Raw genomic sequence first — 22,289 nt, 5'->3', positions numbered from 1 at the left:
GCAGTGCCTTAGACTGCTGTGCCACTCGGGACCCCAAATGCCAATTATTTTGTCATATGACATTAAAAAGGTGCTTAAACAGGCTGCTTCTTGTAGGCTGTTTACATATTTTCTTATTGTTTAACTGGCGATACACCATCCCATCTGGTTTGCGCTTAGTGAGACTATATTTTGTTTTTCACCAGCACAATGACCCAACACACCTCCAGGCTGTGTAAGGGGTATTTGACCAAGAAGGAGAGTGATGGAGTGCTGCATCAGATGACCTGGCCTCCACAACCACCTGACCTCAACCCAATTGAGATGGTTTGGGATGAGTTGGACCGCAGTGTGAAGGAAAAGCAGCCAACAAGTGCTCAGCATATGTGGGAACTCCTTCAAGACTGTTGGAAAAGCATTCCAGGTGAAGCTGGTTGCTAGAATGCCAAGAATGTGCAAAGCTGTCAACAAGGCAAAGGGTGGCTACTTTGAATAATCTAAAATATTAAATATATTTTGATTTGTTTAACACTTTTGGTTACTACATGATTCCATATGTGTTATTTACAATGACTGCCTTCCCCGGCCAAACCCTTCCCTACGCTGGATGAAGCTGGGCCAATTGTGCGCTGCCCGTTGTTTCACTATTATTCTACATTGTAGAAAATAGTAATAAATAAAGAAAAACTCTTGAATGAGTAGGTGTGCCAACTTTTGACTGGCACTATATATACACACTCTGGACTCCGACATTGCGCGTCATAATATTTCTGTATTTCTTATTTCCAATATTTTTACTTTTAGATTTGTGTATTTTTAGATATTACTGCACTGTTGGATCTAGGAACACAAACATTTCGCTACACCCTCAATAACATCTGCTAAACACGTGTATGCGACCAATAAAATTGTATTCGATTTTTGATTTGAGATTTAACAATGCTCCTACGAAGGTTCTGACGATTAACTTTTAGGAAACCGGGCCATGGGCTGATGTGTTTCTCCACTGAACATGTGAGGAATTATAAGGGACTGTAACTATGCATCCAGTGTCTCTATGGAGTGGAGAATGAAGATGGAAATATGTTATTATACAACAAGCCAAATGAAACTAGTTCAGACACAGGACAACCCGTTCGGTAAGGGAGAGGAATGGTAAAAAAAGAAAAAATATATTAAAGGGAATGTTTCCGATTATGGGGAAGGGGAGCGCTTGAGGGAGGGATAGAAGGAAGGAGAGGTTGACGCTTAAAGCAGTGTGGATGGAGGGAACGAGGGATTAAATGCTTAAAACTGGGTGTAAGGAGGCAGGGTGGGAAGAAGGAATGAAAGGGGAAAGAGCCATACCATGCAAGGAAGGGCAGCAGTGTTGTGCCTGCCTATCTATATACAGTGGGGCAAAAAAGTATTTAGTCAGCCACCAATTGTGCAAGTTCTCCCACTTAAAAAGATGAGAGAGGCCTGTAATTTTCATCATAGGTACACTTCAACTATGACAGACAAAATGAGAGACAAAAATCCAGAAAATCACATTGTAGGATTTTTAATTAATTTATTTGCAAATGATGGTGGAAAATAAGTATTTGGTCAATAACAAAAGTTTCTCAATACTTTGTTATATACCCTTTGTTGGCAATGACAGAGGTCAAACGTTTTCTGTAAGTCTTCACAAGGTTTTCACACACTGTTGCTGGTATTTTGGCCCATTCCTCCATGCAGATCTCCTCTAGAGCAGTGATGTTTTGGGGATGTTGCTGGGCAACGCGGACTTTCAACTCCGTCCAAAGATTTTCTATGGGGTTGAGATCTGGAGACTGGCTAGGCCACTCCAGGACCTTGAAATGCTTCTTACGAAGCCACTTCTTCGTTGCCCGGGCGGTGTGTTTGGGATCATTGTCATGCTGAAAGACCCAGCCACGTTTCATCTTCAATGCCCTTGCTGATGGAAGGAGGTTTTCACTCAAAATCTCACGATACATGGCCCCATTCATTCTGTCCTTTACACGGATCAGTCGTCCTGGTCCCTTTGCAGAAAAACAGCCCCAAAGCATGATGTTTCCACCCCCATGCTTCATAGTAGGTATGATGTTCTTTGGATGCAACTCAGCATTCTTTGACCTCCAAACACGACGAGTTGAGTTTTTACCAAAAAGTTCTATTTTGGTTTCTTCTGACCATATGACATTCTCCCAATCTTCTTCTGGATCATCCAAATGCTCTCTAGCAAACTTCAGAAGGGCCTGGACATGTACTGGCTTAAGCAGGGGGACACGTCTGGCACTGCAGGATTTGAGTCCCTGGCGGCGTAGTGTGTTACTGATGGTAGGCTTTGTTACTTTGGTCCCAGCTCTCTGCACGTCATTCACTAGGTCCCCCCGTGTGGTTCTGGGATTTTTGCTCACCGTTCTTGTGATCATTTTGACCCCACGGGGTGAGATCTTGCGTGGAGCCCCAGATCGAGGGAGATTATCAATGGTCTTGTATGTCTTCCATTTCCTAATAATTGCTCCCACAGTTGATTTCTTCAAACCAAGCTGCTTACCTATTGCAGATTCAGTCTTCCCAGCCTGGTGCAGGTCTACAATTTTGTTTCTGGTGTCCTTTGACAACTCTTTGGTCTTGGTCATAGTGGAGTTTGGAGTGTGACTGTTTGAGGTTGTGGACAGGTGTATTTTATACTGATAACAAGTTCAAACAGGTGCCATTAATACAGGTAATGAGTGGAGGACAGAGGAGCCTCTTAAAGAAGAAGTTACAGGTCTGTGAGAGCCAGAAATCTTGCTTGTTTGTAGGTGACCAAATACTTATTTTCCACCATAATTTGCAAATTAATTAATTAAAAATCCTACCATGTGATTATCTGGATTTTTTTCTCTCCTTTTGTCTGTCATAGTTGAAGTGTACCTATGATGAAAATTACAGACCTCGCTCATCTTTTTAAGTGGGAGAACTTGCACAATTGGTGGCTGACTAAATACTTTTTTGCCCCACTGTATGTAGTGTCACTGCCAGCTTCAATAACCTAGTGGTGGCCATTCACAGGCATACGCAGTACACCCACCAGTTTCTCTACAGATATAGAGTATACTTAAGCAATAAGGCCCGAGAGGTTGTGGTATATGGTCAATATACCACGGCTATGAGCTGGTCTTACGCACGACGCAACGCCGAGTGCCTGGACACAGCCCTTAGCCGTGGCATATTGGCCATATATCACAAACCCACGAGGTGCCTTTCTGCCATTATAAACTGGTTACCAACCTAATTAGAGCAGTAAAAATTAATGTTTTGTCACACCGTGGTATACAGTCTGATATGTTGGTAACCCGTTTATAATCAGCTTTCAGGGCTCAAACCACCCAGTTTATAATCACATTACCATTGAGAATGATTGAACAATTGAACGATTAATCTGAATTCCTATCTCTGCCATTATTTGGTGGAGGGAAGGACCAGCTATAGCTAGCTACACCATATAGACAATTGCTGATAATGAATTCATACTCACCTGATGGCAGAGAGTGATGGTCAAAAGTTGTAATCTAATGCCTGCCTCGGAGCACTCGTTAGTAAAGTTGCATCTGAAAACGAAAGCTGGTCTGAGGCAGTTTTCTAAATAACTAAGTGCATCGCTAGATCATTTTTTGCCTTTCAGCGTCAACTTTATACACAGAAGGGTCTAAGCTACAACTATGCGACAATTAAACAAATTTGAGTTTAATGATAAAAAAGCGTAAACAGCTTTTTATAAAATAGTTTGACAACTCTGTTTGTAAGCTTTTAAGTGATATCAAACTTAACCATTTATATTTTCCAGTGATGAAGACATGGATGTCTCATGGTAGGGTGGGGTATGCAAAATAGCTGGACTGGGCCCTGGTCTCTGCTCGGCATTGATCGCAGTCACAACTGAATTTATTAGCCATTGGCCAAAACACAGGCGGGGCAAACTGCATACTCAAGAAGTAGTCTTGAGGAACTCACTCAGTTTCCCAAAAGTTGTATTGGATGTACTGCAACAGTGAAACATTGGCTTGATAGCAGTCTAGTGTGCAAGACTTTGAATAAATGTGTCACTCTTGTTACAGAATTTAAAAATAATCATATGCATTTATTATTTTTGTGGGGGGGTAATTCCAAGATATATTCTGTATATAGCCAGACAAACTGTTAAAAAGGCTACATCAGCTCCATCACTGACAGGTCAAACAAACATTGAGGATACAGATGCAGCACAAACGGCCCATCTTCCCCCAGCAAAATTAACAATCTGCTTTAGAATAGAGTACTGTGAAGGGTTAAAGAGGCACTATGCAGAAGTTCCTGGTTACTAAAATTCAAATAGTTTTCCTAATTTCAGTTTGTGACCAAACAAGCAAGTATAGTGTAGAGAATCATTGTACCATCTAAACTGCTGTGAAACACTTTCCATAACCAAAATTATTGTATTTTCAGCTGGTGTACAAAACTGAAAGTAAAAACTGAAACTTAACCACAGGAAGCATAGAACAGATCTACTGCTTCTTAGACCTGCTTTCATTTCGAATGACAGATCTATAACTCACATTTCTATGTGAATTTGGCAGCATTGCCCAAAAAGTTACATATTGCAGCTTTAAATGGCTCATCTACTGGCAAATTACAAGTTTGATTACATGAAACCATGGATCTATTGACATTACATCATGTCATAACAAAACATACAGCATCACAATACTTAACAGAAGTATGAACATAACATGGAATTCATTGGTATCAAAATCCCAGCAACCATGCATGGTTGCCATTTCATTTTGTATACGGTGAATATACCACACACTGCATTAATTGAGGAACCAGCAGATAAGATTCGAGTGAACTGAATATTCCCTTTGAGTGTGGTGGTGGGGCTGTGGTGGTATTTGATTGATCATCTCGAATAATGGTAGTGGTTGGTCAGGAAAGCAGCTGGATGATTTCCCTGGCTCGTTGTATCCTCTGCTGGGCATCTGTGTCCTGTTCCCCCTCCCGCACCAATGTCTCAGCCTTCTGCACGGTGGTGTCCCTGGCCGCCCCACGCAGCCCCTCCAGGTAAGACAGAAGCACAGAGAAGTTCTCATCTGGGATCTGTGGAGACAGAGAACGTGATTTTGTCCTTATGTAAGAAAAGTTACGGCCTCATTGACTTCTTAGGATTTTGAAAGAAATAACTACCTAATTAGTATATTATAAAGGCTATGTTCTTTTTCAGGTGAGATACAGGTAAGGGTGTCATAACAGGGAGGGATATTTGCACAGAAAACCATGTCTGTTAACTGGCAATGAAAAGGAGACACTCAACACAAATGAGCAACCTCTCCCAACAGGGGGAGCCCTAAGATTGCTCTTTGGCGGTTTAGGTCTGATTACAAGCAATAAAAGTGTTTGTAAAAAGCACAATCAATATCTGATTAGATGGATGAAAAGGGTTTCCACCCAGGTCTTAGGACAGTTTACCTTCTCTGAGTCAAACATGTGCTGTAGTAGCCACGTCTGCCTGGTCTTCTGGAACTTCCACTCCTTACGCTTCTCAGCCCAACTGCAAAGATGGAGAAAGACAAATAGATAAGCCAGAGCTCACCTCCAACAAAGACCATGCTGTATTTAAGGTTGCTAACAAGTTACATTTTACTGTGATCATCCAGTACTGTAGCAAATTTGATTGCACAGTAGTACTCAATTTGGAATGTGTTTGGGGACATTTATGTCCAACATACAGCAACATCAGCAGTGAAGAGTGCAATAAACAGAAGATATCCGTTTTACTTGAAGTCGCCGTGTGTGGGTGTGATTCATATGGCGCACTCTCCTCACTTACCAGGTAAGGTAGTCTAGCGCCTGTTGGGGAGCTATGGGTTTGGAGGCCTCATCTTTGTCTTCTGTCTTCCCTTCAGCTTTAAGTTGATCCTTTTTCTCCTTTTTCAGAATCTTCTTCATTTTCCTCTCGAGGACTCGTTTCTCCTCTGGACTCAAGTCCTCCTCTCCCTCCATCACTTTATCTTCCCCCTCATCTTCTGCTGCAGCTGGGACTATGATTGGCCCGGGACTCTGCTCAACAAAACCAGATGTATTTTTTTATTCTTAAAAATATTTTCATAATGGGATTTTTTTTAAATCACACTCGTATTTATTATCTCTACAATGTACTGGATAAGATATATTTTTTTATACTTTTATTGGACTTAACTACATATCAGATTCATTTCATATCTCATTCTGCTAAGGGATGAGGTAAAAAATAAGTGAGTGGTGTCTTGCGCCTCAACCTCGCCTCCAGCTGGGCTGAGGCTACTTCCTGTCCCTTTGGCTGTTCAAGGGCCATTTCCTGTATCTACAGCAAAGTGAGGCCAGCAAGAGACACATTCTGAAGTTCAATATGGTCAACCGTACCTCAGGTCGGTTGACCATATTGAACGGAAGAGCTCACGGAAGAACGGAAGAGCAAATCGGAAGAGCTCCTTCCCACATCCTGTCTCTAGCAAAGTGAAAATAAACAGCCTTCCATCACATGCCAATTGTTACACATAACTTTTCAATTAAAGAGTCCGTGCAACTTCAGCTGTCTCATTACTGAAATGAAGATCATCGTCTGGTGAAAGTATATTGAGCCACTTTAAAAGACTAAGGAGTAAGAAAATGTCAAGCTGTTAGAACTAAAATGAGCAAATAGGGAGAGAGCAGAAGAGAAGGTACGAGAGCAGGGTGTCGATTCAAGCTACAGCGAGACTACAGAGTCACCCTTCAGGCATTTTCCATTTCTGCGTATTTACAGGGGTTTAATCTGACGTACACAGTTTGAAATAAGTCCAGTGAAAATAGTTCCATTGATGCTCAGAGCATTTTCCACTGTGAAAATAAGTCAATTGAACTGCTCCACAGACTTAATAAAAAACAAAAAACAAAGCCATTGCGTTTCACTGAAACACATTAGGAAAAAGAGGAACTTGCGTCGAGAGGCAAAGGGTACATGTGTCTTTGTACAAGAGAAGATTGATGAATTGAAAAGATTTAGCGTTTTGGATTTAGTTTCTTGGAAAAGTAAACCCCATTACTTCCAAAAAAGAAAAGTGTAATTCATATGAAAAACACAGACACCTTCTCAGACAAACTCAAACAAGGGACATGTGTCTTGTGGGTTTCTATAGTCATAAAAAACAAGTGTGGGAGGAAAAGATTTAGATCACGTGGCCACCAAGTCATTTTCAGAATATGCTGGCTGGGTGTAGCCAATATAAATACAACAACCTCTCCACTGAAACTTGATGACTTGCTACGCTCGCCTATATCCACGCAACATGCATCAATCTCAGAGAATGAGACTTTAGATCGCCTTGGCAGACAGAGTTAGTGAAAATAAACAGAAGACGCCAGTCGAAAGTGAAAATGGTAAGCGGAAACATTTGTTGCTTTGTGTGCAGTGAGTTCCTCCCAACGTTTGGTACTCAAAGCAGGGTATGGAGAGGTCTATGTGGTGATAGTCCACAAACCAACGTTTTCTTAGATACTGTCTATGAGAAATAAGGGACTAGGAGATTCTCTACACTGCTGAGAGAGCCAACACAGAGCTGGCAGTGTGTCGTTTTTATATGTTGGTAAAATTAGCCATTTCTGCAAAGCTGAATGACATGGTAACATCCATCTTAGTGTGATGCTCTTTCGGGGAAAAAAATTGCAGGTGCAGTAAAATGGATTAAATTGAGATTTTGTGTCACTGGCCTACACACAATACCCCATAAACGTAAAAGTGGAATTATGTTTAGTCCTTTTTATAAATTAATTAAAAATAAAAAGCTGAAATGTGATGAGTAAATAAGTATTCAACCCCTTTGTTATTGCAAGCCTAAATAAGTTCAGGAGTAAAAATGTGCAGAACAAGTCATGTAAGTTGCATGGACTCTGTGCAAAAATTGTGTTTAACATGATTTTTGAATGACTACCTCATCTTTGTACCCCACATATACAATTATCTGCAAGGTCCCTCAGTCAAGCAGTGAATGCCAAACACAGAATCAACCGCAAAGACCAGGGCGGTTTACTAATGCCCTTGCAAAGAAGGGCGCCTATTGGTATATCAATACATGAGTCACTACAAAGATATAAGCATCCTTCCTAACTCAGTTTCCGGAGAGGAAGGAAACCGCTTAGGGATTTCACCACGAGGCCAATGGTGACTTTAAAACAGTTACAGAGTTTAATGACTGCGTTAAGAGAAAGCTGATGGTGGATCAACAACATTGTAGTTACTCCACAATTCTAACCTAAATGACAGAGTGTACAGGCGTCCTTCTTTTCAGAATACAAATATTTCAAAACATGCATCCTGTTTGCAATAAGACACTAAAGTAAAACTGCCAAAAATGTGTCAAAGAAATTAACTTTATGTCCTGAATACAAAGTGTTATGTTTGGGGCAAATCCAACACAACCTGCAGTTTAATTTGAGCCAGATCCTGTACCACTCAGTTTTGGACTGTTTCGTTCTGGGAACCCATTTGCCAGGATCCGGCACCTTTCTTAGCATGAAAAATTCATTTTCACAGTTTGCAATGTAAAAGTTATAATTAAAGCAATCAGAGATAATTCAAGTTGCCTCCTCTGTAATTCTCCTACTACCCAAATAACATAATGTGAAAACGTGCCTGATATTTTCAGAATTGACTTGGACCGGCCTGGGTTTATGCAACATCGCAGCCTATAGACCGACGCGTGGCCATTGCTGTGGTGAGAGAGAAGCGCCTCTGTATCTCTCAGAACTAGAATGACATTAACTTATATGATCTCTCTCCTGCTCTCTGGTAGACATGAGGCTGCAAGTCTCTTCTCTCCCGCGTTGCATTTCATAATTCATTTCATAATAGAATCATAGCCACAGCAACGATGCTAGAGGTGACATAACACCCCATATAAATTGAAATACATTTGCCAAAGTTATATAGAATTACTGCTGTCTGTTCAGAAATAAAGTCTATAATTTAGCCACAGAGGATCAATAGCTTTAAAATAATAATAATAATAATGTATTGCCTAGCTGTGGATTGTGTGTAGCCCAATCAAAAGGCATGCCTACAGTTGGGAACGTGTGGCAAATCGGTCAGCGAGCAACATTCAAACAAAACAGGCCTTTTGCAATATTTCAACGGCATTGTTTTACAAAGTAAAACGAGAGAGGCTTCAGCCATCGCCGGTGAGTGAGATGCGCATCGTTGGGTGAGTCAGTGAAACTGGAAATCTTTTTTACACACCTAGGTCTTGGCTATTGAAGTTTTGAAGACAGGGTTGTTTTTCTTGATCTCAGATTCTCAGTTTGTCAGTGTCAAAGTAGGCCGTTCGATCATTCCGATAATTTGTGAGGCATTAAAAAAAAAAAGCAGCTCAAATCTTAAGTAATCTAAAATGATATAGAATTGCGTGAAATTAGTCGATAACAAGGCACTTCAAATTGGCTTGAAAATCTATGGCAAGACTTGAAAACGGTTGTCTAGCAATGATCAACAACCAACTTGACAGAGCTTGAAGAATTTAAAAGAAAGTGCAAATATTGTACAATCCAGGTGTGCAAAGCTCTTAGATACTTACCCAGAAATACTCACAGCTGTAATCACTGCCAAAGGTGATTCTAACATGTATTGACTCAGGGGTGTAAATACGTAGTAAATGAGATTTCTGTATTTCATTTTCAAAAAATTAAGAACAAATTCTAAAAACATGTTTTCACTGTCATTATGGGGTATTACGTGTAGATGGGTGTGAAAAAAATATGTATTTCAAAACATTTTGAATTCAGGCTGTAACACAACAAAATGTTGAATAAGTTCAGGGGTGTGAATACTTTCTGAAGGCACTGTAGCTGGTTAAAGCATTGAACCGACTGTAATAAACTCAGCAAAAAAAGAAACGTCCCTTTTTCAGGACCCTGTCTTTCAAAGATAATTCGTAAAAAATCCTAATAACTTCACAGATCTTCATTGTAAAGGGTTTAAACACTGTTTCCCATGCTTTTTCAATGAACCAGAACCAAATAATGAAAATACACCCGTGGAATGGTCGTTAAGACACTAATAGCTTACAGACGGTAGGCAATTAAGGTCACAGTTATGAAAACTTAGGACACTAAAGAGTCCTTTCTACGGACTCTGAAAAACACCAAAAGAAAGATGCCTAGGGACCCTGCTCATCTGCGTGAACGTGCCTTAGGCATGCTGCAAGGAGGCATGAGGACTGCAGATGTGGCCAGGGCAATAAATTGCAACGTCAGTTCTGTGAGGCGCTTAAGACAGCGCTACAGGGAGACAGGGCGGACAGCTGATCGTTCTCGCAGTGGCAGACCACGTGTAACAACACACGCACAGGATCGATACATCCGAACATCACACCTGCGGGACAGGTACAGGATGGCAACAACAACTGCCCGAGTTACACCAGGAATGCACAATCCCTCCATCAGTGCTCAGACTGTCCGCAATAGGCTGAGAGAGGCTGGACTGAGGGCTTGTAGGCATGTTGTAAGGCAGGTCCTCACCAGACATCACCAGACATCATGGGCACAAACCCACCGTCGCTGGACCAGACAAGACTGGCAAAAAGTGCTCTTCACTGACGAGTCGCGGTTTTGTCTCACCCGGGGTGATGGTCGGATTCGCTTTTATCGTCGAAGGAATGAGCGTTACACCGAGGCCTGTACTCTGGAGTGAGATGGATTTGGAGGTGGAGGGTCCGTCATGGTCTGGGGCGGTGTCACAGCATCATCGGACTGAGCTTGTTGTCATTGCAGGCAATCTCAACTCTGTGCGTTACAGGGAAGACATCCTCCTCCCTCATTTGGTACCCTTCCTGCAGGCTCATCCTGACATGACCCTCCAGCATGACAATGCCACCAGCCATACTGCTCACTCTGTGCGTGATTTCCTGCAAGACAGGAATGTCAGTGTTCTGTCATGGCCAGCAAAGAGCCTGTATCTCAATCCCATTGAGCACGTCTGGGACCTGTTGGATCGGAAGTTGAGGGCTAGGGCCATTCCCCCCAGAAAGGTCCGGGAACTTGCAGGTGCCTTGGTGGAAGAGTGGGGTAACATCTCACAGCAAGAACTGGCAAATCTGGTGCAGTCCATGAGGAGGAGATGCACTGCAGTACTTAATGCAGCTGGTGGCCACACCAGATACTGACTTACTTTTGATTTTGACCCCCCCTTTGTTCAGGGACAAATTATTCAATTTCTGTTAGTCACATGTCTGTGGAACTTGTTCAGTTTATGTCTCAGTTGTTCAATCTTGTTATGTTCATACAAATATTTACACATGTTAAATTTGCTGAAAATAAACACAGTTGACAGTGAGAGGACGTTTATTTTTTTGCTGAGTTTATAACTTCTCTGGATACCAGTCCAAACACATTCAGTAACACCCTGTGAAAGCACACAAGGCTCCCGACACCGGTTTTGATATTTCTACGTTTCATCAACTCTTTATTTGGTGTGACTGTATTGGCATTGTTTATAATTTCATCTTTGGTGTGTAACTGCAGGTACAAAGCAAATGCTCAGTGACTGAACATGAGATGATGTTATAACTGGAACAGTGTTGTGTAATCTCATCAATGAAAACTGGATTGTGTACTCCTATTGTTCTAAATTGCCATGTGTTCTTTTTTCCTCATTGGACACAAGGCAAATCAAACAGACTTTCTGCCCCAGACTGAGATGAGCACCGACATGCAACCCTTCAACGTCACCTCAACATCCAGCCCCTTCAACACCTCAGACTTCATTGGCAAAATCGCAGCCAACGACCTGACATCCAGGGCCAACTACGTCTATGCGCTTTGTGCTGTGCTGGGCTTGGCCTCGGCATGCATTCTACTCTACGCCTTAATTCGGTCCTACAGAGCCCAAAGGCACCTGGCCTGGCTGGACTCCCTGCTCTGGGCGTTTTCCAGCTCCCAGCTCCTTCTCTTGCTCCTCTCCCTCTCTTCCGTAGCACACCGGCCCAGCTACCTGGTGACCACACACATCGGCTGTGCTGCACTCGCCTTCACCGTCAACATGGCCTCCCTCTGCGGGCTGTTGCTCCTGGTGCTCATGGGATACGCCCTGACCTTTGACACCCCAACTCACGCCCTGCTGAAGAGGCCTGGGGTCTGTGTGGCTCTGGTGGTTCTGGTTTCTATCCTGTGCTCCTTGGTGCTGGCCAGACTCCGAGACACCCCCAAGGAACTGCATTTGGAGGGCATATGTATTATAGACCCAACTGAGGCAGGAAGGTCTTATGCCATGGCGAAGCTTTGTCTAGGGTTCCTAATTCCCTACCTCCTCCTGCTGGGGCTCCTGACAGGAGGCTGCGTCCGGCAATGGAAATCCAGCAGCCGGTTCCTCTCCGGATCAGAGGAAGGTCCAGTGTTCCTGGCAGTGGCTGTGGTGATATTTGTGTGTCAGCTATTCCATGGCATTGTGCTGCTAAGGGGGGCAGGGATGCAGCAGGCTGGTGTTCTCAGCTATCACGAGAGGGCGTTCATGCATGTGTCCGAGTTTGTGATGTTCTCTGGGAGTTGTGTGTGTCTAGTGTTAGTGCTCCTGCTGCATAGGCCGTGCAGGGAGAGCCTTCTGGAGGTGACCAGGCAGCTCCGCGACTGCTGCCGGGGCCTGGGGGGCCGACAGACCCACAGACACATCATGGCCCCCCATATTGAGATTGCTGACACTCAGGACTATAACCCTTAGGTCAATAACCATCTCAGGCATTCTGGATTCAGGAATATTATGCATTTTTTAAGACTGACAAATCTATCCGTATAAACGTTGATTCATATACATTAGAAGCTGACAGCAGATAACTTAAAAAAGCAAGGTTACATTCTGGAAGTTTAGTTGCTGATCGTTTACATTTAATTTTGGCTTGAATTTGAAGACTGTAAATAGTGTTACTCAGACAGTTTTGTTTTCCAATGTACTTTTTTAATGTAATGATTATAATCTTATTTCATGCATGAACAGCGTACTGTTACTTTACCAACTGACTTTTGTTTATGAAAACTGTTTTTCTGCTAAATCGTACGATGTCTGTACATTTCATTGGTGACTTTTGCAATATGATGATAATGAATTTGCAAACGAATTAGAGTACAACGAAGTTGTGCAATGACAAATAAACCATGAACAATCATTGGCAAGACTATTTCTACTAATTCAACTGACATCATGTGCTATTGTTTCTACACTTAGACTTTTTGACACACCCCTCTTCCAAGAAACAGACAGTGGCTGTGTTTGCATAAACATGTTTTACACAAAAACCCATTCAAACTCAATGTCACAATATGACGACTGAATAGTGGGAAAACACCTTACATTGGAAATACAGTGCATTCGGAAAGTATTCAGACCTTCCCTTTTACCACATTTTGTTACGTTACAGACTTACTCTAAAATGTATTAGAATTATATATTTTTGTCATCAATCTACACACAAAACCCCATAATGACAAAGCAAAAACAGGTTTGAGACATTTTTGCAAATGTACTACAAATAAAAAACTGAAATAGCTGATTTACATAAGTATTCAGAGCCTTTGGTATAAGCCTCGAAATTGAGCTCAGGTGCATCCTGTTTCCATTGATCATCCTTGAGATGTTTCTACAACATGAAGTCCACCTGTGGTAAATTAAATTGATTAGATTGAATTAATTGGACATGATTTGCAAAGGCACACACCTGTCTATAGACGGTCCCACAGTTGACAGTGCATGTCAAAGCAAAAACTAAGCCATGAGGTCAAAGGAATTGTCCTTAGAGCGCCGAGACAGGATTGTGTCAAGGCACAGATCTAGGGAAGGGTACCAAAACATTTCTGCAACATTGAAGGTCCCCATGAACACAGTGGCCTCCATCATTCTTAAACCAAGACTCTTCCTAGAGCTGGCCACCCGGCCAACCTGAGCAATCTGGGGAGAAAGGCTTTGGTCAGGGAAGTGACCAAGAACCCGATGATCACTCTGACAAAGCTCCAAAGGTCCTCTGTGGAGATGGGAGAACCTTCCAGAAGGACAACCATCTCTGCAGAAATCCACAAATCAGGCCTTTATGGTAGTGTCCAGACAGAAGCCACTCCTCAGTAAAAGGCACATGACAGCCTGCTTGGAGTTTGTCAAAAGGCACCTAAACGACTGACCATGAGAAACAAGATTCTCTGGTCTGATGAAACCAAGGTTGAACTCTTTGGCCTGAATGCCAAGCATCACATCTGGAGGAAACCTGGCACCCTCCCTACGGTGAAGTATGGTGATGGCAGCATCATGCTGTGGGGATGTTTTTCAGCAGCAGGGACTGGAAGACTATTCAGGATCAAGGGAAAGATGAATGGAGAAAAGTACAGAGGTTCTTGATGAAAACCTGCTCCAGAGTGCTCAGGACTTCAGACTGGGGCAAAGGTTCACCTTCCAACAGCATAACAACCCTAAGCACACAGCCAAGACAATGCAGGAGTGGCTTCGGAACAAGTCTCTGAATGTCCTTAAGTGGCCCAACCAGAGCCCGGACTTGAACCCAATCAAACACCTCTGGAGAGACCTGAAAATAGCTTTGCAGCAACGCTCCCCATCCAACCTGACAGAGCTTGAGAAGATCTGCAGAGATGAATGAGAGAAACTCCCCAAATACAGGTTGTCAAGCTTGTAGCGTCATACCCAGCAGACTCAAGGCTGTAATCGCTGCCAAAGTTGCTTCAACAAAATACTGAGTAAAGGATCTGAATTCTTATGTAAATGTGATTTCTCAATTTTTATAAATGTGCAAAAAATTATACAAATCTGTTTTTGCTTTGTTATTATGGAGCAATGGGTGTAGATTGACGAGGGGAAAAAACAATTTAATCCATTTTAGAATAAGGCTGTAACATAACAAAATGTGGAAAAACTCAAGGGGTCTGAATACTTTCCGAATGCACTGTATTTACTAAAGGAATGTACTAAAGAGAAGCTTGCCAAAACATTGGTGTAAGTTTCTTTTGGACTGGATATAGTTCATGCATCCTTAGGTAGTAATCAGTAGCGTGATGAATAAAATGTCAAATCTTAGCAGCCAGGGGCTTCCTATTCATAGATGGCAGAGACTCATCTAAAAATGGATTGAGAAACATTTAAATACAGATCTCACAAGAACATTTCCAACAGTGAAAACATGTCCTTAAGTTGTTGCGTTGAGTAGGTGATGGCATAACTCTATATAGGGGAGAGTGGGTTAAGTTGTTGCGTTGAGTAGGTGATGGCATAACTCTATATAGGGGAGAGTGGGTTAAGTTGTTGCGTTGAGTAGGTGATGGCATAACTCTATATAGGGGAGAGTGGGTTAAGTTGTTGCGTTGAGTAGGTGATGGCATAACTCTATATAGGGGAGAGTGGGTTAAGTTGTTGCGTTGAGTAGGTGATGGCATAACTCTATATAGGGGAGAGTGGGTTAAGTTGTTGCGTTGAGTAGGTGATGGCATAACTCTATATAGGGGAGAGTGGGTTAAGTTGTTGCGTTGAGTAGGTGATGGCATAACTCTATATAGGGGAGAGTGGGTTAAGTTGTTGCGTTGAGTAGGTGATGGCATAACTCTATATAGGGGAGAGTGGGTTAAGTTGTTGCGTTGAGTAGGTGATGGCATAACTCTATATAGGGGAGAGTGGGTTAAGTTGAGCCAAAGAGTTAAATGAGCCAAGCCTTGTTTCTAGGAAGCCATACACAAAATGGAGTCTGAAGGAAAAAACGTTCTTACCTCTATCCATGAGGTTAAGTCCAAAATTATTTTCAGAAAGTCAAATTAATTGGTGTTATGGGTTTCATGATGCTTGTACCTAAACCAAAGGTGATTGTTTTATAACATCAGTTGGGGGTCTCTGTAAGCTACAAGGTAGCCTAGTGATTAGAGCATTGTGCCAGTAATTGAAAGGTTGCTAGATCGAATCCTCGAACTGACAAGGTAAAAATCTGTCGTTCTGCCCCTGAACAAGGCAATTAACCCACTGTTCCTAGGCTGTCAATGTAAATAAGAACTTGTTCTGAACCGACTTGCCTAATTAAATAAAAAAAATATGAAGTTCTAAGCCTAGCATGAAAGTGCATCCTTATAGCTGTGTGGGATAATTATAGTAAAAATGTTTGCCTTGGTAAGTTGAGCCAATGGTCACCATACTAATGATACAATTTTGTCCGTTTTATGCACACTATTTTTTGCGATGTGTCATGGATATGAACAACAAAAAATATTGTGCATTTATATGGTTACAGAGCAGGCGTCATCATGCCCTACGTATATAAACGCAAAACAAGCAAAAGTCTAGCCCCCCTTGTGGTTCTTGAGAGCAGCTAAGGAAGTGAGAGAAGGGGGGAAAAGTACATTTGAGTAGCAGCAAAGGGATACAATTTAACTGAATGACACTGAAGAGGAACATTGACAAAAATGAAAACAAACATGCACCTGTGCGAAAGAGGATATGATAGAGTAGCAGGGTCTTATCTGATCTCACTGACCAGTTTTATGGGCTTATTCGACTCAAATGTAGAGAACTTGCCCACGAATTGGCACATCGAAATAACATCCATGTCCCAGACAACTGGTGAAGAAATGGAAGGGTAAGTGATATTGAACATAAATGTATGCCTACATTCAGATATAGATCTAAGATATACAATATACCCCATTCCATTAATTCAACTTTGACCTACCACTATCGTCACAGACAGCCCCATCCACTTACCCCAAGGTGGCTCAACTTACCCTGTCCCTATGCCCAACTTACCCCGTACACAGAGACCCCTTATTGGACAAGCTATATTTTCAAAACTGTTATGTTTACATCATGAAATCGTATTATTTCCAGGGATAAACAACATCCTGAAAAACATGTAGATGTCTTTGTTAGAAATAACACTATATTTCCCTTGACGTTGAATGTAAAAAATTGCTCAACATACCCTATTCTCCACCACAGCATACCAGTTCTGCCATCCATCTTGTTTTGTGTAAATATGAGGCAGTTTCCAGAGTTTCCCCCATAAGTTACCCATACCCAGTGACTCCCTTATTTATATATTTGAACATTCTACATAATGATCCACCCTTCAAGCATGGATGATTATACTTGAATAAAAATTCCTTCCATAGAGCAAAATCAGTAAAACGGTGTGAAAAATCATTAAGAATCAGTCTCAAGTAACAAAAAACAGTAGAGAAGACCGGCTATAGTAGAGGACAACAGCAGAGAGAGAGAGGACTGTTTGCATACATCTCTATCTTAGGCTGAGGAGCGGGTGACGTCAAATGACTTGGGGGATGAGCCAGTAAGGAAAGTCTACACAGCCTCAGTCGTTGGAAGCTAATGAGAATTGATTGGTGATGGTTGTTAAACATCTACACCGACAGAGAAAGATCTCGACATGAGCAATACATTCTGGTAATGAAAACAACACAGGAAGTCAACAATGTAAGTTTTCTTTTCCTCTTACCTCACCCTCTAAAGGGCAAGTGCTTCAGACTGGCTTAAGAGTGAGTCAGTCAAGCTCTTAAGTTATGACAAGAGACAGCAATCCATAGTTTAAAAAATATTTTAAAAAATCCATAGTTTAGCTAATGCCAGAAAGCCAATACCAAGTATTTAGCTGATCATGTTAAAATACTCTGTTCAAGTTGTCTTTAGTATAGAAGATGTTTGATCTTTTTTCAGGCTGCATGGCGAGAATAAGTTTATTTTATATGGTAAAGATATTGCCATAGAAATGTCCTCATCAGCCACTGTACAGGTAGTGTGCGGTTCCAGTTACCTTTGTTCCAAAATGTTTACTACTGCATACATTTTCATGCATTTATTTATGGTAGTTCACACATCCGCAAGGACAAATCTTCTCAGATAAATAATAATAAAGTAATTTGTTGTTGTTACTTAAACCAACTGAAGAAGGTCACTGATACTACTGCACTTTGAGCTAGGAGCACAAGAATTTCGTTACACCCGCAATAACATCTGATAAATTTATGTGTATGTGACCAATAAAATGTGATTTATTTATCCCCTTCCTAGCACAGTGAGTGAGCCATCAACCCTTCCACCTGAACCAAGAGAGTGCGTTTCTAAAAAGCACTTTGTGACTATTTGTGTCCAAACGCCAACACACCTTTGAGTGAGAAACAAAGAGACTATCAGCAGTGGTTATTATTGATGTGGGATTTTTACCTGGCAACAACTCCTTGATACCCCATTGTAAATTACAACTTGGGGATAGAATTCAACTGCAGGCTCAAAATGACAGATTGTAACTTTTGACACAGACACCAGACCAGACAATGACATGGAGGTGCGCACGTACATGGACTATCCCGTTGCGATTTATAGCAACATCACAGAGCAGTTGAATGGCTCCTCAGCCCTCTCCTCTGGGCTGGCAGGAGAGGAACCTGACCCCCACCAGCATTACACCATCAGCGTCTTCCTCTCCTGCCTCTACACAATCTTCCTTTTCCCCGTGGGCTTCATCGGGAACGTCCTCATCCTGACCGTCAACCTGAGCCACAAGGGACGCATGACCGCCCCCGATCTTTACTTTGTCAACCTGGCGGCTGCCGACCTGGTCCTGGTGGCTGACTCCCTGATTGAGGTGTTCAACCTTAGTGAGCACTACTATGACATGGCTGCCCTGTGCACCTTCATGGCCCTGTTCCTGCAGGTCAACATGTACAGCAGCGTCTTCTTCCTGACCTGGATGAGCTTCGACCGGTTTGTGGTGCTGGCGGGCTCAATGGGTCTGGGCAGGAGCATGCCCAGGGCCCGTCTGACCTGCTGCCTGATCTGGGTGACCTCCGCCCTGCTCACCCTGCTGCCCTTCACCGTGGCCCAGGTGCAGCACACCGGGGAGCTCCACTTCTGCTTCGCGAACGTATCCCAGATCCAGTGGCTGGAGGTTACGCTGGGCTTCCTGCTGCCCTTCTGCGTGCTGGGCCTCTGCTACTGGAGGATCGCCCTGGTTCTGGTGAGCGCTCAAAGGGAGCACAGTGGGCTGCAGCGGCGGCCACAGAAGAGGAAGGCTTTGAGGATGATTTCTGCGGCCGTGTTGGTGTTCTTTGCCTGTTGGTTACCGCAGAACATGTTTGTCAGTGTGCACCTGCTGAGAGGCGATGTGGATGGAACGCTGTGGCATGACTACCCTCTGACGGCCCACATGGTCAACCTGGCTGCCTTCTCCAACAGCTGCCTCAACCCCCTGGTCTACAGCTTCCTGGGGGAGACCTTCCAGGACAAGCTAAGGAGCTTCATCAAGGAAAACATCAGCTGGGCCAAGTTAGACAGCTCCTGTTGGAGTAGCTAGCCCCTCTGGCCTACCCACTGCAAGCTCCTGCCCCATACTTAAAAGTACCAGTCCCATCACACAACCTCTCCAAAGCTCCTGCTGCCTCTACAAACCAGCCATCCATCCGTCAAATCAAAACTCACCAACATACGTGTGCCCTGGACAGCTACGTGGTGTGTCTGATTTCAATCACTTTCTGACCTCACTCCTTTTGACTTAAACAAATCTTTCATTAGATAGTTTTGTGTATATATAGTGTATGTGGACACCCCTTCAAATGAGTGGATTCAGCTATTTCAGCCACACCCGTTGCTGACAGGTGTATAAAGTCAGGCACATCGCCATGCAACCTCCATAGACAAACATTGGCAGTAGAATAGCCTTACTGAAGAGCTCAGTGACTTTCAATCTGGCACAGTCATAGGATGCCACCTTTCCAGCAAGTCAGTTGGTCAAATGTTTGTCCTGCTAGAGCTGCCCCGGTCAACTGTAAGTGCTGTTATTGTGAAGTGGAAACGTCTAGGAGCAACAACGACTCAGCCGCTCACACCATGGGACCACCGAATGCTGAAGCGTGTAGGGCGTCAAAAACATCTGTCCTCTTTTGCAACACTCACTACCGAGTTCCAAACTGCCTCTGGAAGCAACGTCAGCACAAGGAATGTTCGTCGGGAGCTTCATGAAATGTGTTTCCATGGCCGAGCAGCAGCACGATTCTGTGCTTCCAACATTGTGGCAACTATTTATGGAAGGATCTTTCCTGTTTCAGCATGACAACGCCCCCCTGCACAAAGCAAGGTCCATACGGAAATGGTTTGTTGAGATTGGTGTGGAAGAACTTGACTGGCCTGCACAAAGCCCTGACCTCAAACCAATCGAACACCTTTGGGATGAATTGGAACACCAACTGCTTACCAGGCCTGAGTTCAGTGCCCGAACTCACTACTGCTCGTGGCTGAATGGAAGCTTACGAACAGGGTTGTCAAACTATTTTCTTGAAACATTTTTATTTATTGTCATTTTAAACTTTATCGTCTAAAAAAAGCTTTAACTCTGATTTTCTTCATTGTCACATATTTTATAGTTTAGACCCATTCTAGATAATCTGAGGTGTTTGTTGTGTCCACCATCGGTTGGGACAGCATACTCTTGAATATAAGGGTGGGTGTCATTTCAATCATAGAAATAGAATTCATAGAAAGGATATATCCCTTCAAACCACTACAATTTAGCTAGTACATCATTGAAATATAAAATAAAATGGACATTTAGAACTTCCAATTACTGTAATTTAAAACTGATATTCCCAATCAAATAAACATTCTATGATGTGTGGACCTCCAACCATCTTTGTGCTACCATTTGAAAGTAAAAATGTTTCAATTGTATTCCCATTTTAGAACATTTATCAGACAAAACATGACACCCACCACCCTGTATTGAAGGGCATGCTGTGTCTCAACTGATGGCGAGCAATACAAAAATACCTCAGAGTATGCAAAATAGGGTCTAACCTACAACATAAGCAAAATGAGAAACAGAGGGTTCAGATAATTGCATAATTATAAAAATATATATATTTCTGATCACTTCCATGGGCAAATATGTGTACAACGCTTTGTGTGTGTGTGGCTCATCTAGTGGTGGCACCATACAAAAATGTTTCTGTAATTAAATGAATAAAGCAGGAATATATATAGCAGTTTACCCCAGTAGTTTTGTTTTTCTTCTTCCGCTTCTTTTCCTTCTGTGCATCATCTGCTGGTTGTTTGCGTTTCTTTGAATTTGTCACCACGTCCTCTGAAGTGTTCTTTGACACTGTTGGGACTGGTATAGGAGCCTCCTTGGAATGTAGAAGACCTTATTTAATATCTCATCATGATGAGCTCAGCTTACAAGAAATGTCATGACATATGCCTCTTTGCAATCTTTTTGGAAAATGTTTAATCACCATATTACTGTTATGATACTTGCCTCAATGTAAGTATTTTTCCTTTTCTTTTTTCCTTTGCTTTCCCTGTTTTCATCAATGCAGACATCTCTCTCATTTGAATTCAACTTCTTCCTTTTGGACCCACTTCTTTTGGGTTCTGATTCACATGATTTACTCTTTGCCATGATAACCAACTTGTTCCTGAAACATAATTGCATTGTTAGCTAGCATCACAGTACAGTGTTGGACAATGGACATACTGACATATCTGTCAAGGTAAAAGTCATGACTCTCATATGACGTTTAGCTACAATTTTACTTTGAAAACTAGCTCATTATTACTAGCTATGATACTTGCACTGACTAACTAGCTAGCTATTGTAACGTTACATATCAACAGTGCTAATTACACCACACGAACGTTATAAGCTTGCCATTTAGTTTTAGCATCTTTGACATGCTTTATTGTTCATTGTTAGCAAAAATTACAGCAGGTTAAATTCAAAAGATGTTAACTTACTAATAAGAATAAACTTACTGTAACAGAATAACTGTACTCGCGTTGACCTCAGCAGCATGGACACCAACATGCGTTGTGTGAATCAGGAAGGGTTGTCGCTCAGGAAGTGTTGTCGCTTGTTGTGATTGGTCAAATAGTCATTTCAGTTCGGTGATTGGTGATTTGGGACTTGTAGTTTAAGTGTGCTAAGTGTACTGGGACTTGTAGTCTCAAGGTGAAAGCTCTTGCAATTTCAATAGATGACGGTAGATGACAATATTGTCCAACATTTTATGCAAGCACAGTATATTGCATCTTTAGCATTTAGGATTATAGTATAAGCCAAGCAAAAGCTAGCGAGAATTTATTTGCATATTTCCGATAGGGAACGCCTACCTTGTGAAGTGCGCGTGTACAATAACTCAATTCGCTCTTGCTCTCCTAGAGAACGGCTTTTATTTATTTTTTATTTTGCAAATGGTAAAATCTACAAAACGCAGTTCACTCGCTCCATCTTCTCCCACTGCCGGTTACTGGTTTTCCTGTC

The 22,289-nt window shown here is 42.3% G+C and overlaps 3 protein-coding genes across 3 annotated transcripts; 2 read left to right on the top strand and 1 right to left on the bottom strand.

Moving 5' to 3' along the window:
- Nucleotides 1-4,069: 4,069 nt before the first annotated feature.
- Nucleotides 4,070-22,257, bottom strand: LOC129856098 (uncharacterized protein C7orf50). Its single transcript, XM_055924214.1, has 6 exons — nucleotides 21,782-22,257; nucleotides 21,285-21,444; nucleotides 21,019-21,153; nucleotides 5,816-6,045; nucleotides 5,455-5,536; nucleotides 4,070-5,085 (listed from the first exon to the last, which is right to left on the bottom strand). The coding sequence occupies exons 2-6, from the start codon at nucleotides 21,426-21,428 to the stop codon at nucleotides 4,915-4,917; spliced, it is 762 nt and encodes a 253-aa protein (XP_055780189.1). The 5' UTR covers nucleotides 21,429-21,444; nucleotides 21,782-22,257; the 3' UTR covers nucleotides 4,070-4,914.
- On the top strand, nucleotides 6,040-13,151 carry LOC129856054 (uncharacterized). The gene is made up of 2 exons (XM_055924192.1): nucleotides 6,040-7,383; nucleotides 11,660-13,151. The coding sequence occupies exons 1-2, from the start codon at nucleotides 7,381-7,383 to the stop codon at nucleotides 12,707-12,709; spliced, it is 1,053 nt and encodes a 350-aa protein (XP_055780167.1). The 5' UTR covers nucleotides 6,040-7,380; the 3' UTR covers nucleotides 12,710-13,151.
- Nucleotides 17,820-19,503, top strand: LOC129856062 (G-protein coupled estrogen receptor 1-like). Its single transcript, XM_055924197.1, has one exon. It carries the CDS (start codon nucleotides 18,315-18,317, stop codon nucleotides 19,326-19,328), a length of 1,014 nt encoding a protein of 337 aa, XP_055780172.1. The 5' UTR covers nucleotides 17,820-18,314; the 3' UTR covers nucleotides 19,329-19,503.
- Nucleotides 22,258-22,289: the final 32 nt, after the last annotated feature.

This window comes from Salvelinus fontinalis, chromosome 1 (genome assembly GCF_029448725.1).
Source record: "Salvelinus fontinalis isolate EN_2023a chromosome 1, ASM2944872v1, whole genome shotgun sequence".
Classification (NCBI taxonomy): domain Eukaryota; kingdom Metazoa; phylum Chordata; class Actinopteri; order Salmoniformes; family Salmonidae; genus Salvelinus; species Salvelinus fontinalis.
The sequence above is the reverse complement of the archived record's forward strand: the minus strand, read 5'-3'. Positions and strand labels throughout refer to the sequence as shown.